The 20,491-nt window shown below is 41.0% G+C and overlaps 1 protein-coding gene across 7 annotated transcripts in view; it reads left to right on the forward strand.

The window, feature by feature from the left end:
• The first annotated feature begins 2,160 nt into the window (after positions 1 to 2,160).
• CRACDL (CRACD like) overlaps positions 2,161 to 20,491 on the forward strand; it is a 64,990-nt gene continuing 46,659 nt past the window's right edge. For 2 of the 7 annotated variants that reach the window (XM_071745636.1, XM_071745653.1), the window contains exon 1: positions 2,802 to 3,071. In XM_071745636.1, coding sequence (XP_071601737.1) covers positions 3,034 to 3,071 — 38 coding nt within the window. In that variant the 5' untranslated portion in view covers positions 2,802 to 3,033. Of the gene's footprint in view, positions 2,294 to 2,797; positions 3,072 to 20,491 lie in introns of those variants that run through there. The other 5 variants (XM_071745617.1, XM_071745646.1, XM_071745608.1 and 2 more) reach the window with 5 other exon arrangements.

A 20,491-nucleotide genomic window follows, 5' to 3' on the forward strand; every position in this document is an offset into this window, starting at 1 on the left:
CTAATCCAGTTGCCATCAGTGTAGGCTGTCAAGTATTAGAGTGCCACATAACTATCAGCATAAGATACTACTTTAGTAGCTGTGTTACTCACTTGCTTTTGTATATTTATTTAATCTGACTTTCACTTAAGATCTGCTAATATCATACAATAGAATGCATATAAAATTAGTATATATGGAATATTTGAACTAGTTAGTTCACTCCTCTTTCTATTGTCTTAGTGATTTCATTATAGACAACTTTGCAACAAAATAAACAAGTTTTTTACTGATATAGACTGGAGTGTCTGTTAAGAAATGTGACCTTTATTTTTATCTTTAAATAAAAGAAGCAAGAGGGCTTTTTAAAACGTATCTTGCACTCTTTATGGTCTTTCCTCTCATCCACTGAACCTTTGTATTAATTTCCAGCAGAGGGAGTATGTGAAATGAAGATGAATGAATCATTCATACCTGTTGTGATATTAACATACAGAGTTACCTGAACACGTGGAAAGATATTTCACAGTTGGTTTTACATTTTGTGCACTTTCCACACAGAAGACAAAGAGCTTGATTAGATGGGTAAAACTTTCATGTGACTTGACTGTGTCAAAACATATCCTCGTTACATGAGATTAATCAGATTTTTATTAATAAGCTTGAAAGAAACAAAGTTTGAGCATACATTATGTGTAGGAGCAAATAAAATTATGTTTCCACATAATCAATTTTTTTACTTGACTAATATATTGCATTTTTATTTTAATCTAGGCTGTCTCACATTTTACTTGTATTAAAATTAATGAATCAGTTTCCTTTTAGCATATGTGAAAGTCCAAGCTGAGTTTTAAATTTCCTAGCCTATGCTTCTCTTCTGTGTTGTATTTTCAGTGGCTTTGTTTCCTGAGGTGGGAGAAGAACAAACATTTTTTATCTTGAATGCAGCCTACACCCAAGCAATTATATAGAGTACACAAAGCAGAAAACTTCTTTGTTGTTAGAGCTGCAGTGCAACATAGCAGGTGAATTATGTGCTGCTCCGATTTGCTTTAGGGAAAGGTATATCTTTCTTGCACATGGTAATATCTTATAAAATTACTGTTGCCAGAATATGCATTTTAAGCACAATGCTACTCAACAGAAATTCATTTTTTTTTTTTGACCCGCCATGGCTGCTTTAGAAGAAATGTTAAAATGATTTTTCATTCTAAGACTGAGCGTGCACCAGTTTTCCATTTTTATTTCTGCTCCCCTTGCCACTGCCCTAAGAAACAAGCAAACTCCACAGTATTTTTGATTCTAAAACTTTTACCTTGGACTTTGAGGCAGTGTAGTGTGGTGTGTGGTTTGTTTTCAGACAACACCTGTAATTTCTATGGAAGTCTGCAGACTCACTGACTTTACACCAAAGAGACAAAAACTGAAACTAGAATTCCCGAGTTTGAAATTTATATAAATAGATGCTGAAGTGGAAAACAACTCTGTAGACACTATTTTGTCAGCTCTTCAGCTAATTCTTCCAGCCTTCCTATCTTGCCTCTCACATGAAAACCAAACTTCAAATACACCATTTGAATATCCAAATGTACTCCAGTCACAGCTGCAAGTACGTTCAGCTTGGGCTTTTCACTCTGATACCACTATAAGGATATGGACTGATTTTTAGTTTAGGTCTGATTTGCTTGTAGCTGGTATATCTGCTTACTATACCTACAGCTGACTCAACTCTGCCAACTCCACTGCTCTTTCATACACTTGAGAAAAAAACCCGGCGAAGGCCAGTTGCTACCTTAAACCACTAAGAGTAGGCAAAGAAGAGAAGCCGAAGCAGAAAGGGGTCGTGATGCAACAGCTCTTTTGCAAGTGTCGGCCTGCTCTGTTGTCCTCAGCCCCGTGTCCCTCAGGGAGCCGGCCCGACGCGGGGCCCTGTGTGGGCCTGGGTTGCCCTGGCTGCCCTGCCATGTATCTCACTCAGCTCCGCACCCCGCCCGCCGGCTCCCGGGACAGGGCTGCCTCCTCGCCTCGCCTTTGGCCCCGCGGCTGCGGGCGGGTCCTGCGCCGCAGGTGGCTGCCGGGCCCTCCGGGCCGGGCGGGGAGGAGGGAGGTATCGCTGCGGGCAGGTGGCTGCAGGTCAGCGGCTCTGGCGCGGCGCGCTCGGATGGGCCGGTGCCGCCTGACTCACTCCCCGTCGCCTCCCGGGCGCCGCCAGCCGCGGGCACCGCTCTCCTGCCGCCAGTGGGTTGCCGGTGCCCTGGGCTGCTCTGCGGTCGGCGGCGGAGGGCTGACTCCTCGCTCCTCTCAAGGGTCCCAGGTGAGTGAGGGCAGCGCGGAGCCCCTGACGGAACCCCGGCACCGGCAGCGTTTCAGTCAAGTCTCCGCAGAGTCCCGGACAAGCACGTCTCGGCGGGAGGCCTGGGCGGTTCTGCGCCGGTAGGCGGGAGCGGCGACAGGTGCCCGAGAGTGGCCGCTGCGGGCAGGGGGAGGGAAGGGGCAGCCTCGCTGAGGGTCTCTTGCCTGGGGCTTGGCGGTGGCTGTGCGAGGAGAGGGCAAAGCCGTCTGCAGCGCCTCGGTGGCAGCGCCGGGCGCCCGCAACGTTCTCCGTCCCCGCCGACCCCTCGCCTCAGCCCGCCCCAGGAGACCCCACTTCCCCTCAGCCGGGGATTTTGCCTCCCGCTTGAGTCCCACGGTACCGCGCCAGCCCGCCGGGGGCGACGCGGAGGGGCGGGAGTAGCCCCGCACACCGGCTCCCTGTAGCCGGGAGAGGCGTCGGGCAGGGGTGGCGGCGCGCTGCCGGTGGAGCCGTTGGAGCCGTTGGAGCCGTTGGCGGCGCAGCGCTGCCCTCAGGGGCCGGGGTCCTGGCAGCCACGGCGGTGCCCACCTGCGGGGCCGGGGGCAGCCGGGGGCAGCCGAGGGCGCGGCCGAGGCCGCGGAGCCCGGCGGTCAAGGGTTCCGATGCCCGTCGGTGAAGGGAGACGCTTAAACTGAACCAAAATAGGCGTTTAATATAGGGGTCGAAGGTACGCGACGGAAGACAAGGACGCGGTGGTTTCCATGTCCACAAAAGGCTCCTTAGCCGTCGGCATTCCGAGGTTTGTCCAAGGTGTGAGTAAGGTTGTGGTGAACAGGCTTGCGCGGCGACAGCTCAATCAACACCTCCCAGGAAAGCAGGGCTCAACTTGTGGGTGGGTTTTCTTGTCCCCAAAGGCCATGCCTTTTCTTCTCCCATTCCGCAGGTGTCTTGCAAAATGCTGACTGATCCCGACTGATCTCATGGCCGGAAATTGTCCATAAACATTGTGACTTTCCCCCCCTCTTTGTAATGTATTTTTGGACGTGAGACCTGAAATATCACCAGTCAATTTTTCCTCATTATCATATTAGCTTCTATTGATAAACTTTACTGACAATAATGTATTCAGTATATTGAATTTTAATTGTTGCTGACAGATCTTAGGTCACTGTAGAGAATCTCTTCAAATGCTTAAATACATTTTTAATAGCTCATTTAATCGTATTTAATTTGTATTAAATCATGCCTCAGGCTTTATAGGCATATAAATACCAAAGGAATATAAATTCCAGCTAGAAGTGTGCAGTGGACTATACATTACATCCTTTGTCTAAAAGTGGATCGTTATTCCAGGTACACACATACAAGATCTTCAGGAAGTTTTTCCTCTTGTCCTACTTTTCCTTTATAGATCCACTGTGTAGTAATTAGCTTCCATAAATCTTTCTTCATTTGGACATCATGTTCTCTGCTCAGTGCTGTATATTCTCCTGTATTTGTCATCATTAAAAAGTTCATTTGTTTTATCACTCACTTATCATTAGCTTCCAGAAATAGTAACCATGTATCAAAGCCTGTTTAATGCTGATACAAAGTTGTATATAATTTTTTTTCCCCAGAATAATATTTATTGCTGTGCCAATGAGCACTACAACACCAGTCCTTTTCCATGCAACATGATATGGATTGTTTTTATGTAAATTTTAAGTGGAAGTAAGCTCTCATCAGCAGTTTCTACAGGGCAAAGATTAGATTAGAGAAAGAAAAAAATGTAACATTATTACTGGCACTTGCCTTGTAACTCTTTAATCATTGAAAGAAGGCAGTTTCGTGGCTTATCATTAAAGGAAAGGGAGCAGGTGCGTTTAGCTTTCTAGTGATGAAGTTGGAACTTTCTGTGGTTGTAGTGATGAGTAATTAATTTGTCTATGTAGAGATGTCAGAGTTTATAGACAGTAGAAAGTCTTGTTTCTTCACTTCCGCAATGACCTCGTGAACTTTACTTCTACTGTGTTTTGATTTAATAATAATGTAATAATGAAACCTGTGTAAGTAACCTCTGTTAGTCTTGCTTCTAACACAGTGCACAGGAATACAGATGCCTTTGGCTTTCCACTAAGCTCTCCAGAGGAGAGGACTATGTTCTCATGATCCTCTGCTATCCCTTTGTGCAGGATATTGCCAGCTATAAGCTACTTGGCTAGGAGATTCAATATATAGTTGTGACAGAAGAGTACTGAAGAGGAGGTAAGAAAAATCTCTATAATAGCAGGGACTGACACTGAACTGTTACCAAGGAACTGAAAATATGATTCAAATATGGAAACGTCTCAGGCAACTATTGAGGTAGCAAAGTGATATTTCAGATTCAGACTTAAGTGAAATTATCAATGTCTAATGACACAGACACAAGTTCTCCCTCCTCATGTTTGTGTGAAGATTTAATAAATGGCCATTGCCTCTTAGAGCATCTCGCTACTCCATTCTTAGCTTCAGATGCATGTTACCAGCACAACTAATCTCTGACTGGGGGCACTAACTCTAAATGATGTTGTGGATAAAGACCCTACAGAGCATTCACTGTGCAGAAAGAGGTGTCTCCAAAGTGTGTTATTACTAGTGTCACAGATGTCTTGTTCAGTGCTGTGTGCAGCTGGAGTGCACCAGTTCTCTCATCTTGCTTCTTAACAGCAAGCTCTGGCTTTGGCTCATTAAATGCAGTATAGATCCAGCAATGCACAATTAATTTATCTTCATGTTTGCAGGTTCCTAGGAGTGCCTTTCTGAGACTGTAGGAGTGGATGAACAAAATGTGTCTCGTTTGTATCAGTCCAAAATACTAAAAACATCCACTTGAACATGGAAATCTTTGTTGGAAGGCAGTAAAATGAAGACCGTACATGCCAGGATTGTGACACCCGTGTAGAAGAACCTGCTTCATTTCCCAGCCTTGTGTGCTCTGAAAGAGAGTCACCATTCACAGGAGAAATGGAAATTCAATTATAAACCACTAAAGTGTAAAGTGTTGAAGGTATTAAATAGTCTTCTCTTACTGAGAGATTTATAATTCTGTACTATTAAAGAGAAAAGAGAACCTATGCAAAAAGGTCAAGGAAGGAGACCATTTAGTTGCCCATTTTATTATAGTTAAATATCCATTTATGGATGAATTATTATCTTTATTATCATAAATTATCATTTATGGATGAAACTGTGCCCTAAATAAGATCACTTTATCTGTATTGCTATAGTGGATTGCTATTCATCCTAAAGTCAGCAGAACTTCCTCAAAATTATGTTTATCCATCCTTCAGCTTTGGTCTTGGTAAGGTTGGGTCCTCTCAGTTTATATTTTCTAATTGGCCAATATTGGCATAAGTCCCTCCCCATTGCTTTCTCACTCCATCATCCCACGAGAAAAGGGCTAAGCTGAGATACACTCACTAAGTGTGTGTGATCTTACATGCTCATTAATGGAATAATCTTTCTAATTCAGCATCAAGTTAGACTGACACTTTTTCATGTAGATGTGGATAAAACAAGATTCAGTGGAAGAGGTAAGGATTTCTTTGGTTGCTCTGAAATGCTTTTAACACGGGAGGTTCTAAATTAAATATGAAAGTGAGTAATTCAATCAGTACAGTAATTCTGGAGTACTTTAATTTTTAGAGTCTGTAAAGTGAGAACATTGTACGTTGGCAGAATTCTGAGTATAAAATACCTACATCTGCTTGATTAGTTACAACAGGGTGAAACTAAGAGTCTTGGTAGTTTGAGAACAAGCCTGTTTGGACGAGGCTTGTTATGGGTCTGTTGGGACCTGGGAAAATACAGACAGCAGACTGGGAGTATAGCATAAATGTATTAGTAGATGTTTCTGCAAAATCAACCAGCAGCAATGTTTTTAATGATACTTAGGCTTAAGTAACAATTGTCCTGATTTCAAGGGTAACACTTTATTGTGTTCTGACCTCTTGGAAAGTTTTGCTGCTCCTGGTGCCCATGTTCTGTATAGCCTCAGCTGGAGCCAAAAAAAAATGTCTCTTCACAGTAGTAGCTTATCCAGTAGTAGGAATTTGGCTAACAGAAAACTCTTAGAGCCCTTTTAACAGTAGATGGTGTATCTACCTTTCTAGAGCATGTTTGAAATGTAGCTTGGCAGCAAGTTTTACTGCATGCATTAGTGATGTCTTGAATTCTGACAATTTTTTAAAATAATTCAAGAGGAAAATTAAATAGATGACTTGGACAAATCTGTGTCAAAACAGGTTTAAGAGAAATAGAAGGATTTCTTAGCTGTTTGTCACCACTGAGTCTTTGTGACCTTGAAAGTGTCTAGTGAAGTGTAATTGCAAGAGTATTTACTTAGGGCAAACAGTTTTTTAGCTTGTCTGTTGATGTTCAAAGAGAATGAGATAAAACAGGACAGTGATTTATTTGGTATTTCTTCTAGTTTGTTTCCCAGAATTCTTAGGCTGGCAGTTCCCAGTGCTCTGAGCTACTTCAGAGCAGAATTCATCAGTTAGTTCAGGGAATATGGGAGACCCATATTTTCTTATATTCTATAGATAAAAATACACAATAGCTCTGCTTTTTTAAACAGCAAAAGATATTTTTTTTTTAATGAAAGTCAATTTATTTTGAATGGCATTGTTTAATTTTGCCTCCCTGAAAAGCTAAAAACTCAGGGCACTTTGTTTTTTTTTTTTATATCTGTAGCATATGAAGGTACTGGCCATGGGAGGCAAGTTGCAGTCTTTGCAAGTACCCCTTTGTACTGAAAAGTGATAAGCCAGATAGGAAGATTACCCAGTTTCTCTTTCTCTGTGCTATTCTTCTTTTATCACATCAGCAGCCCTGCTATTTAAAGAAAAATAAAATAACAAAGGAAGGGCTTCATTTGCTAACTTATTGTCTGATACAATGCTATCGGCTGCCTGTGTTTTAGAATTATGGGCTGTTAATTAGATTTCTTTTCTTCTTAATTTAAAATATTCTAGAACTGAAGAAAGAAGCAATAAATACAATGTATACAACTTGGAGCATAAAGGACAACTCAGATATGTAGATAAAAGAGCAGTGTATGCCATCAAAATTAGTAACTCCTGAGACCTTACAGTTGTGACATTCTTTCCTTTATTCTTCAATCAGCCTCGCTTAGCTTTTTACAGGTTTGGGCAGAAGCAGGGGCTGTACTGCATCAGCTGACCATGGGAAACATGTAAGAGAGACATAAATACTTGGACAAATCGGAGGCTTAGGACATATAGACATACTGTCTGTCCTTTTAACTACTTCCACTCTCAGAAGAAGCATGAACTGCTAATTTCTATAGCTACAGGCTTTCTGAGTTGGTACAGTGGTTAATGCATCACCACTGAGTTGACAGTTTCATAGCTGGGAATGCTGTGTCCATGTGTCTTAGGTCTCTCCCAGTAAGGCTACAAAGTGGAGAGATTCTGAATTTATATCACTTTGTGCTCTGCTTTGTAGCAAAAAGGCATACAAGTCTGGTCTCATCATGATTTTTTACTTAATAATATGTTAGTTAAAAAAAACCAAAACCCATTGTACAGAAAAACAGTGGGAGAGTAAGAAAATTAATGTCATTGCTTAGCAGTACTTAATGTACATAAGAAGAGGATGAATGTGTATAGGAGTATTTGGTGAGAGTCCTCCATTCAGCTTCACAGAAACTTTGGATCTGCTTTCCATCACTGTCTTTTGTACTGGTAGGCTGGTCACGTAATGTGCTCAGGCATGGTCTCTGTTATTTAGAAGCAACTGTTCATGATACTTTGGTAAGCAGTCACTTCTGAGCTGCCTGTTCTTCTCAGACCTGCGGACAGCCAAGTCTTTATTAGAGAACACCAGAGCAGGCAAAACTGGGAAGATCTTTGAGACTGAAAATCACAGAGGAAAAGGTGACAAAAGCGTCTCCCCAGATGTTTCCTTTGGGGGGGAGGTGGCTACATCAAGAGTTTTATCAAAGAATAAAAAAATGGAATTTTTATAAATATAAAGGAAAATTAAAAGTGTGCAGGGGTGATGTGGTGTTCAGAAAGACTATAGGTGGCAGCATGATAATAAAAGAGAACTTACTTTATATCTTTAGCCAAACAGAGATTAATGCTTAGTTCCTTCAACAGTGTGTCACAAAGAAATGTACATTGTACAAAAGAGTGTGGAACTAAAAGAGCAAATGAGAAACTTGTTGCAGCTGATCACTTTGAACAAGCAGTTAAAATAGGTGAATGAGTCTCTAGATCTGTGTGGCCTCAGTTTTGCAAGCAAGAATGAATGTGCAGATATGCCAAGATTCTCTTTCTCAGTACCTTGCTTGGTCCATCCAGACCAGCAGCAGTAGCAGGATTTTGCTACACTGGTGCTTAATCCAAACAATCAAAAGCAAATGTTATCCTCATCAGCAATATTCTTCCAGGATTTTGAAAAGGAGGGTTTTTTTTGAAGAAAGACGAGTTAGTTTATTTGAGTGAAATGTTTTAAATTTTTCAAGGTGGATAGTGTCATCTACCTACACGGTAGGTAGATGGACTCAAAAGGCTGATTTTCTTCACAGAGGAGTGCTCAAGAGTTTATGAAAATGAAGCCTATTTCATTTTGGAAGCCTGTTTTGGCTTCCAAACACAAATGCCTCCAAGTTATTTTTGAAAAAAAGACAGCACTTGTTACAGTAAGGAGGGTAACATTTTTTACTTCTGTCCCTCTCACTTACCATTAGGGCTTATGGGAACAGTTAACGTGGTGTATTATGGTGTATTATCTTGTGTCAGTTCATGCTCTCATTTTCTCCTAGTATGCTAATTGCTTTATAGCAGAAATGAGAATATTTTTTTCCACAGATTGGGAAGAACTGTCACACCTGTTTGGAAGGGCACAGATTCACTTTCTTTCTTGTCCAGATGCATCCCCCCATGACCACTCAGCCCCAAACTGTCAAAGTGAAGTCACAAACTGTACCTGATCTATGGGTTTCTTATTCCTCACCAATCTGCTTTAGAAGAAGATATTGTCCAGTTAACTGCTTTCTAATACTCAATTCAAGTATGTTCTTATGTCAGAGGTTATTTGATTAAAAATAATGGGAACTATTGCAGACAAGATGTATGCTTTCTATTTATCTTACAGATACCTCTTTTTCATATCTTTCTGTGTGATGAAAGCAGGAAGGAAGTATGCTGCAGACTGTAAAGCTAAATTACCTAATTGCTGGTGAATGGATTGATGAAAAGTACTGTGGTTCTTTACTACTTTAGGTTTTTTAAGTGAGGTAACAACTGTATATTGGTGTTTTAAATTGACTGTGTGGATTACAGAGTTCTGGATAACATGCATGAGTGAAAGAATACTGAGGAAAAAAGTAGCGTGTCACTCTGAAAATTCTTTGTTCTTTTTAATTTCAGGTTCCCTTTTAAAAATTTCTTCTGCAAAACCCCTTCGACAGAGTGACAAACCAGTGTGAATTAAACTATTTCTGTCTGCCTGGTATCTCATGCTACCAGGCAATGTTGAAATATAACTCAGCACCTTTCACAGAACTTGCGTTTGTTTGCTCAAAGATAAACTTGAAGCAAGATCTTAAAGCTGAAATATGCAGGTCATATTCTTTTTAACCCAGGAGAAGGAGGAAAATGCTTGTGGTATTACTTCCATCTTTCTTTCTTCCATAAGCCAGCAAAATAGATTATAGACATGGTACTTGCGTGCTGAGGGATAACAGAGACATCTCTCTTACACAGAGGCTTTTAACATCTTTAACATTTTAACATTTTAACAGGGGTATAGTCAACTTCAATATGATTGAGGCACCTAACCTGAACACTCATCTAACCTGTACATCTTACTGCCTAATCATTCCTATTCATTGCAAGACGTGATGGTTCCTATCTCCAAGCATTTAATGGCTCTGAAAGCTTGACTCTTTAGAACTATGTATCTAAACATGCTCAGAGAGAGTAGTTCTGAATGTCTGAGCACTGGTTGTGCCATGTCCATAGCATATCTGTCTGGGTAGTAGCTGTATGTGAGCTCTTCCTTTTTTTTTTTTTTTTTTTTTTTTTAAGCACAGTTCTATTTTCTGTGCTGGCCTGTGGTATATTTTTGTAGCACTGTATGAATGATTTCTGTATGACCCCACAGTTAGAGAGATCACTTCCAGTCTGTAGGGCAGGAAAGGTCATTTATATGTTGCTATGAAAGGCTGTGAGAGCAAATGTCGAGCTTCTCAGAGACACAGCTGACACTTCTCTTAACACTCCTGAGTGAGAGGTAAGGTCAGTGGACAGCAGGGTGCTGAAAAGGGTAGGAGTGCCCTGGAACAAATTAATGTTCACCCAGTTAACATTTATTGCTGTTTTATTTTCCCCCATAAGGCTATAGCCCCTAACCTAAAGATGATCCAGCACAATGCTGTTCCAGCAGCTGCTGTAAGCAGAAGACATTCTGGGTATAATCAGGCTCTGTACACTGATGACTGATCACACGAATCTGATAAATTCTTATGACAGCATTTGGGGCTTTGAGGTTCATTGTAGAAGCCAGATCGTGCCTTATTTGCTGTTAAGGCTTAATAGAATTGCCCACTGACTTCTCTGCAACCAGGTCCCCCAAGGGATTTATTCATTCAGGGATTAAAATTGTTCCACGGTTGTCTGATTTGTTTAAAGCTCATGTGCTCTTAATTGGAGACAGTGACCTCAAAAATAGTTGAAATCTTCCATTATCCTTATGTGGAAGAAAAAGGTGTTCAAAAAATCATATCTTAGCTAATGAAGGCTTTTATACCTCTACTTTTATACTTTCTTACTTCTGCTTGCTTGAGTTAAAAGTGAGTTGGAATATTTGCCTGATGAACTTGTTTGGAGTGGAAGAAAGCCAAGAATTATTTTAACAAATGTGTTAGCTTGACACTGAGTATGGAGGCTTAGTTTGCCAAGCTGAAAAAGTGAATAACTAGGCAGTTTTGTGAGACTTATATAGAGTGTGGGTCATCTTAAATGTCAGTTCCAATCCGTGCTACGTATTTGTAGGGGAGCATATATTGTGAATGAATTGACACGTTCTCCTCATACGCTTCATATTTGTCAGGAACAACTGATTAGTTTTGAGAAACTGGGGCACCTATTGCAATCAGCTGAGAAGCCTAAGGGACTTCAGGAAATCTGCTCTTCAATCTGCTGATCAGAATTTCAGGTATCTGCTTCCTCTGTACATGTACATGAAGGAGCACAGTGTTGGGTGCCATGGTGTTGTGAAGGTACCGTGTGTCGTAAGCTGGGCTGCAGAATACAGTGAGGAGCATGACTGATTCCTGTGAAATGCTGACAGAATTAGCACCAGAGAGGGTCCTTCTAGCACAGTTCCTGTGACTGCTGGGTCCCACTGGTAAGTGTGGTGTGTAATTGTCCTCGTGTCTGTGGTCTCATGGCTATAAAACAGGCTCACTTGCTTCTTTTGGCAGGTGTACGGTTATTAATTCTTGCCACAGCTGTGAATGAAATTAACAAAACCTACCTGAAAGTGGGTCTGCTCCTCCTCCTACCTTTATGCAAGCATTTCTGAGCACAGAGGAGCATATATGAATAAAACCATACTTGGGCAAGGCAGAATGAACAACTGTTGAAGATTAGAATTGGGATTGTAACTCTGGATTCACTTGAGTTCAGGCTGTCAAAATTGAGGTAAAAATCAGATGATTTTAATACGTTTTAGCTAATGTTGATTAGGTGATGAAGCTGGATCCAATCCTGATAACTAAAAATACCCAACAACCAAAACCTCAATTCCATGGATGAAGCAGACTTCAGCTGAGAGGGAGGCCTCTCTGAGCATCACTCCCTACTTTGGCCTCCAGTGAGGTGGTGCTCTGTCATGAGGCCTTTTCAGGAAAGTTTTCTCAACAGCTATTTTCATTGTCTCTCAGTTTCTTTGCTACCTTCCCTCAAGTGTTTTTTCTACAGAGTTTTTGTCTTTCTGTCTGTCTTTCCAACATAAATGTCTCTTCCATTCAAATAAATGTGTTTGTGATGGTAACCTAAAGGACATCTCCTCTGGCCCACAACATCAGTTGCTTCTTTGGACCTGCCATGCATCATGATGGTTCTGTTGCTCTCATTATATTTTTGGATAAAGAAGCTTTGTTTCATTTTACACATGGTCTGAATTACAGGTGTTGCTTCAGCAATGCTTAACTTAATCACAACAATAACTTGGGTTATTACTTTTCCTATTGGCTTTTAGCTTTAAATTTAAGAGTGGGAGATGATTGGAGAAAAAAAGGGATATTTCTTTCCTAGAAGCAAGTTGAAATCATGGATATGTAATAATTTAATTCTGCATATCTGATATCCCAGGACCCCCAAGCAGGTTTCAACCTTTGAACAGGCAAAGTTCAAAATATTTATGGCATTGAAGTTTGGTGCATTTCAGAGCTATCTGAACCAAGTAAACTGTCTGGCTTCTCTCTGACATTTGCAGTGAGTTTGCAGTGAGTATGCTAACTGACCTGCTGTTTTGACAAAATTATGCTCTTTCAGCTGGTTACCATCTCTTGTGTAAGCACTGTTAACATAAGCATGAGGGTTTATATGTCGACTTTGGTGGAGTGTTTTAAAGAGCTGTTATCTGCTTTAAAGAGGTTGTTTCCACAGCTTTTCTTGTGGTGAGAGGACTTTTTAGTAAAAGCTAGTCCTGGGGATCTGATGCCAAATGATTCTGTGAGCAGAAAAGCACTGTAAATTTTTTGTCATGGGTGGACAAAAGAACATTGGTCAGTTTTCTTGAAACTTTGCAAAGATTTTCTCTGCAGCTCTTGCAATGAGCCTGATGTAGCAAGTTTCTTAGTCAAAGCAAAATAAAAAAATGGGTTTATTGGCAATTAGACTGTAACCTCTATGTCTAATTCTGTAATTTTTATTCATGCTGCTTCAACTAACTGGTTTAATAACCAGCTTAGCTCTGCAGTGCAGTTTTATTCTGAATGAAAGCCACATTGAATGAAAATCACAACAATAATAATAGGTTATAAAAGTGGACTATGTGTGCAAATAGGTCCACCTCAGTATGAACCTTCCCACTCTATGCATGGGGGCTCTGGATCTGTGGATGATAGCAGTGGGAACCACCAGCAGGGCTCCATCTCCACAAAATTAACTTGCAAATTCTGCTGAAAAGTATTTCATGTTTTTTCCAACCACATCTGCTCCTACAGCACTACATTTTGACAGCTGTATGTCCATAATTTAAAACCTCATTTCCTGTTACCTTTCCTTATCTGACTACTTATTGTTTTAATAGCCTCTATTAAGGGTGGTGAGATTATATTAGAGGCTATCTATTAATAGCCTCTGTGAGGGTGGTGAGATGCTGCAAGAGGCTGCAAGGGAAGTTGAGGCTGCCCCTTCCCTGGAAGTGTTCAAGGGCAGGTTGGATGGGTCCCTTGTGCAGCCTGGTCTAGTGGAAGGTCTCCATGCCCATGGCAGAGGGGTTGAAACTAGATGCTCTTCAGGGACCCTTCCAAACCAGTCTATAATTCTATGATTTTATTTCTGAAGCATTATTTCTGAGGCAAAATAAAACTGACCAGTACAAGAGCACTTGACATCTTCCTAACTTTATTTTTGTCTTTCAAATTTGGACTGAAGCTGAGACCTTGTATTAGCTCAGCCCAAGAGTTGGCTGTGGTGTCATTAAAATATTTCATTCCACTATGTAGTGATCTGGAGACAGAATCAGCTGTGATAGGTTATGGTAAGGACATGAAAGCCATTCACTAGTGTAGGTGAGAGAGAGCTGCTGCAACAGGAACGTGCAATTGATCTACTTACATGAAGAGATCTTCAAATTTTAACTAGTCTTTCTGGTGTTTCTTATTAAACTCTCAGCTGCTTTGCTTAGGAAAAGCAGATTGTCAAATACCAGGGGAGACCGCTTCCATTTTTAAATGTTTTAATTAATTGCATTGAATGTGTAATGTCTGATAATGTGCCGTGTGTTAAACCAGAATGCCCTGACAGCTTTGTGCAGATTGCTTGAAAAGAATGTTATTTACTTTGTTGAGTCAAAGCACAAACTTGAATGTGTCAGAACCAAGGTTCACTGTGCAGCTGTAACCTGCCTCTTGCATGTGGGATGGACTTGTCACAAGTTACTCATCCTTTTTGCCCTCCCACTCAAAGGGCCTAAGAGTTATACCACCTGCCAAAGCTACATGCAACAGAACATAATGAAGGAAATTAATACAAGTATTCCTGTTATCTGCTTTCTAATAAAATACCACTGACTTACAGTGAAAGCCTGAAGGGAAGTTAATCAAGAAATTAAGACATGCTGCATAAATCAATGCTTTTTTCATGGAGCTGTAAAAGGGAAGGTGTAAATAGTTTACATACAACTGTCAACTCCAAGACTTTCAAAACCAAATGAAAGAGAGAGAAACTTGCTTTTTCCTGGGCTTGTATGTCATTGGAGAAATAAAAGGTACTTAACCTCCATTTTCTTAAGGGGAACGTAGAATTTAAGAATATATTCCAGATTAGGAAAGAAGTTTACTCTGCTGTATGATTATCCAGTCATACAATGCTTACTAGCATGACCGTGCCCAGCTTATTTTAGAACAGACTATGAAATAAAATGCCCTGCAGATAGTACAGCATGGAGACAAAAGATGTATTTAAAAAGAAAAAAGAGATTTTCTGCTCCTGTTTTGATGTTTGGAAGGCTTTTTGAGTAAGTGAAGGCTTTATTGCCTCTTTTTTTCTTTCTCTCCCCATTTCGTTTTGATGTCACTGTTCCTTGCCTCTAGTGAAACCCAGGGAGAACCCACAGCAGGAATGAGCCAGAGGAATGGACCACATGCAGAGAGCTATCAGACTCACAAATGGAATAAACTGAATTTTTGTGGCAGGAGCAGAAGAATAAGAAAAGGGGACTATTAAAAGTAACTGGATTTGTAATAATTTTTAATCCTGCTACTTCAGAGCTAACACACAGCAGCAGGGCAGACTGTGCCAATTCCTTTTGTTCTCTTTGGCTTCCTTCTTGGCAGCTCTGCAGGCAGGTCTCCAGCAGGCAGTCTGCACGGGCTCAGCTCCGTGTCAGCCACAGTGCTGCCTCTCGCCCCAGTGATAATTGGAAGGCAGTGGAGGGAGAGGGTGGCTGTGCAAGGGTTGTCTGGGGAGCTCCAGGGATTGCCCTTTGTGTTATTAAAGTAATGACTACATTCAAACTGGCACACGTGGGAGGAGACTGGGAGTCCTCCCAGTGCATTGTATGGAGATCTCAGTCATTCTGTTGCTTGCGGAATACTTTGTTCTTTCTCTGGACATTGTCCTTCAACACTCATAAAACTTCTATGAGTAGTTATAGTACAGTAAAGAGGGTTAAACCTTGCCTAGAGTGGAGGTAACGGCATCATCATAAATACATTCCAAACATATTTGTATACACAAAGATAAATTAGTTATATTGGTACTTAATACTTGAATGGTATATGCTGATAGCTGCCTAGAAAGCCATTGCTTCTTACTTCACCTTGCATGCCCCAGCTGACCAGTGGATGTCTTGGGCACTATAGTGTATTGTGTATATCATAATGTGTTGGCTGTAATGTGACTGTGTGTGTTTGCATCAGCTTCACCCAAAATGGAACAATGGCTGAGAATGTGCATTGACATGGACCACAGAGCAAGATAGACAAGCCCTCTGAGGACTCAGGATGCTGATGAACCCATATTGTTCTTTTTACTTATTGCTCTTGTTCTGTGGGTATGAACATGGCCCCAGCCTAAATAATCTTGCTATATAACGTGAAAGCTGTTTAGCCCTATTGGAAAGGGGAAAAGAATAAAGCTCCTTTGTTCCTCATCTCAACACTTTTTCCCCCAGGAGATCCCTTCTTGGTTACCATGGATATACAGACTGGTGGTACAGTCTTCCTGTCCTTTATTCAGTACACCTACTAACATCTGTACCAGTGCAGCTTTCAAATATAGACCTGGCTTCTGGTGGATTTGGCTAGATCTGGTGCCTTTTTACACATTTCTGTGGCACGTTGGTTTTGGCCAGTTGTTCTACCAAGATGTAGCATTTCATAACTTGTCACTGAATTTTTATCCTTCCATTCATGATGACAACAACCAGAAATCTGATTGTGAACCAAGCAGCTCAGGAATTTCAAGAAATCTGTTTCTCAGCACCACTCCCTTGAATGCTGGGTGGTGTATGAGGTATCAGATAACCAGAAGACCTGGAGTAGGCGGGTCCGTGCAATACAGTTCAGTAATGAGGGAATTTGGATTGCAAAAGAGTTCATATGTCTTGTTCTTCACCTGCACTCAAGTCTAATTGTATTTGATTTGACACTCAATGGGTAATGAGGGAATCTCTCTTTTGGCTTCAGCAGGCATTGAACCAGAGCTGCTGACACCACAGACACTGAACAGCTGGGATAGGTTTATTCGTTTCATAACCGAGGTTAGAAGCTCTGGAAAACTAGGACCAGCTCTGTAGCATTGGTATTTATCTAAACATTAAGAGATCTGGACTCTGCAGACCTCACACTGTTCCCACTTACTGTACGATGTGATACAAACCTGAGAGCAGGCAGACTACTTGGATGTCAGCTGAGCCACCAAAACCACAGGAGAAACAGAAAAAGGCAAGTGTATATGCAAATTTAAGCATCTAGACAAGTATTGAACTAGGAGTTCTTAAGCTTTTTTTCACTTAGACTACTTGGGTAAACTGTTGATCTCCTGTGGCATTCAGGTGTGAATGAAATTAATATTTTTTTCATGAAAGGAATGCTTTTTTCCTGTCTTTAAAATAACTTTAAGAGGCAGCAACAATAATAATACAAGGATTAGAAAACGTATTTGTTGAAGCATTGCTGTGGCTATAATTTGTCCAGAGCCATGCAAGATCTTCTCAAGTATCAATAGCACCAGGCTTTTTACTGCTCTTATTATTTAACTTCATTCTCGTAGCATTTAAAGGAGCCAGCCAGCACAAGGAGCTATTGTGCTTGGAACTGTGCAAACACTAAAGAGACCACATCATCTCTAAAAAAAAAAATCTGAGTTTAAAGCAACGAGACAGCTAAAACATGCACATTCAGGCAACTCAGTAATACCTTACTGTGTGGGTATTTAGGTGGGGTCATAGCAAGACTTTTTGGCACATTTCCTTTCTTCCTCCTTTGATGCTCCCTTCTGTCCTTTTTCTCACACCCTTCCCAGTCACCTGCTGTTGCAGTTCTGCAGGGCCCTGTCCTATCCTTTCCCTCTCCCCTGGAGCACTCCCAGGCTCTGTACCTTGCAGGGCACAGACATTGTACCCATAGCCAAGCCAGTTATTCCACACGAGTGCCTGTATCTTTTCACTGAAAAGAACAAGACAGTTGCCAGAGACTCTGGAAAATTATTTGGAGGATCGAAGTCAGGTTTTTTTCCATACAGCATTTGTTTCTTTTGGAAATGCACATGCAATCTTCTGCCATTGCTTGCTGCACAACATGATACCTTCTCTTTCTACAAGGCCACACAGCACCAGCTGCTGAGGCTGCAAATCTTGCTTCCAGGCAGTAGCCACAACACAGACCAGTTTCCATCATCGAGGCAACATAGTTCTGTTCCTCTCAGCATTTGCTTTGTGCTTTTTTCCCTCTTATAACTTGGTTCCTGCAGTAATGGCTCTTGAAGGCACAAGAATCAGAAAACTCCTGTTGGTGGAGCAAGACATTACCCAGACCTGCCAGTCCTCCTGCCATACTATTTGGATGCCAACTTGACAGCAAGAATGAATCAGTTCCATGAGATTGAAAAGCAAGTGTATCATTTAGTTATTTGGACCAGCAGATGGCAAATGTAGAGGAAAAAAAAATCAATCTAAGAGCCAATCCAGGGAATAGACATTAAATAAAGCCGTCTGGCAAACATGAGGGGAAAAAAGAAGATGAGACCAAGTTGTGCTTTAAGTATCTTCTCAGAACTGAAAGAAAGTTGCTGAGAACTCTTACCATGGTAGAGCAGACGTGGACCCTGTAAGATGTTCTGTCAAACATCAAAACCTTTGGCAGTGTTGAGGACTTTTAAGAAAGATCCTAAACTCCCAAGCAGGGAGAGCCAAAGCAGCAGCAGCATTTCTGTCTGTGTGAGATCCTGATGATACTTCACATAGAACAGTGAATACAGGACTGCTTGATCCTCCACCATCTGATTGAGAAGAACACTTATAGGAACCCATTTGTAGAAAAGGACTAAAAAGATGAGCAGGGAGATAGCAAAGTGGGTAACTTAATATATTATAAATTCTGAAAGGCATCTATAAAAACCTGTTTTTATGTCAATGTTGTGGCAGCTTGTTACTTTACCCTACTACTATTGTTCCCAGAGAAGAGAGATGCATGTGGTTTTGCACTCAGGCTTTTAAGTAAGATTTCAAAATAGACGTACAATTCATTGAAAAGGGAAATGGTATCTTACATAATTGCTCAGTCTTTCTTTTGGAAACTTGCTCTCAGGGAATGTGATTTCAGAGCCCAGAAGTCTGGCAGATGTTATTACAATTTCTGTTTTACAGGTCAGTGAATTGGTTTTTTTATGCTCTGAGCAATGCACACAGCTGCAAGTCTGTCTTTTACACTATAAGAACAAGTCACTTCTGTATCTTATTCTATACTTATACATGTTCTCTATTTTTTTTCTTTTTTTTTTTTTTTTCTTCCCTGAGTAAAGAGTGGGGACATCTTGAACATTCGGATTCTCTAGTAACCAACAGTTTTGCTGGCAGACAGTATTATCTTCTTACATCTTATTCCCATAAAGAGCAATGGTGGATCACTTTACAGTGAATTCTGGTCTTATTGTCGAGGCCCATGACATCAAGCAGAACAGATACTCTCACTACTCAGAGTTAAGTGCAGTAAAAGGAAAAAATTCAGTATTATAATGTCATTTTTAAATGCCTCTGTTGATAATAATATTCATGTCAATTATGATGCAGTAGCTGTATTTTGTGCACTTACTGTCTGTTTCAGACACTTATGTGGAAAATGGTTGCCAACTCTCACTGAACAGATTTTTCAAGTATCTACTTCCTTTCTACCTCATCTGTGTCGTTACTGATTGGTTATTGTATCTGAGAAAGTTGTCTTTAGTTTCCATCAGCATCTGATAGCCAGACTAACAAAAAGGCAGTATTTCTGTCCCTCTGCTAAGATGAATAATTCATCGCCCTGTACTTTTTGTGCAAAGTAAATTTGAACTCTTTCTTTTGTAAAGATTGTTTACAAGAGAGTCCAGGACACACAGAAAAACAATTGCTACCTTCAGGCATGCCATTATCTTTTTTTCTGAGAGGGAAGTAAGCGTTAATTTCTGTTAAATTTTAGTTCAAGAATTTGCTATATCTAGCATTAAAGGGATGGTATCCTTTAATTGGGGAAGTTGGAGTCTGGCAGGTTTTCAGTGCTGTTCTGCTGCTATTCTCTCCAGCTCAGAGGAACAATGGGCTGGAGAGATGCTGGCAGTGTTGCTTGGTTACAATTCATCAGCGTGAATCAATGCTTCACGCAGCTCCTTCTGCGTCTGAACAACCCGGAGACTTCTCGGTACTGTATTAGTGGTGTATGCAGAGATGTGACTGGATTAAGGACTATCTCAATTACTGCAAAACTACACCTTTGCAGAGCAATTTGGACTTCGAGTGATTGAAGTCGGGCAGTTTCAAACTGTCTGTTTTACAGGATTTTACAAGTACATAGTTGAGTAAAGCAAGTTTTTAACAACAAATTTGTTGCAAGCTGTGCTTGACAAGTTTGGTACTTTAGCATCTTTCTGTATTCATCAGGATTACAGAAGATTAAGTCCTTCATGAAATATCTTTCCCCTGAAACAGACACATGCTTTGCTGAAACCTGCCCACAGGCGAAATGAGGCATTTAAGAGGAACTGCTGCCTTCCTCTTTCTCAGTGCATTTGGCCAGATCTTAAGCTGGCATGAAATGAAGCTGATGGACTTATGCCAGTTTAGACAGCAGGAAGATGTGGCAGGTTATTTTTAACACTGTGGAATGGCTATTTTCTACCCCCCTAGATCCATTTTACTACTCATTCTTGCTGTTCAAGACACGAACAGAGGAAATATAAAGAGGGAAGAAAGGTGCCTAGTGTGGGATCTTCCTTGAATCAGCTTTTACAG

Source organism: Heliangelus exortis, chromosome 1 (genome assembly GCF_036169615.1).
Source record: "Heliangelus exortis chromosome 1, bHelExo1.hap1, whole genome shotgun sequence".
In the NCBI taxonomy this organism is placed as follows: Eukaryota; Metazoa; Chordata; class Aves; order Apodiformes; family Trochilidae; genus Heliangelus; species Heliangelus exortis.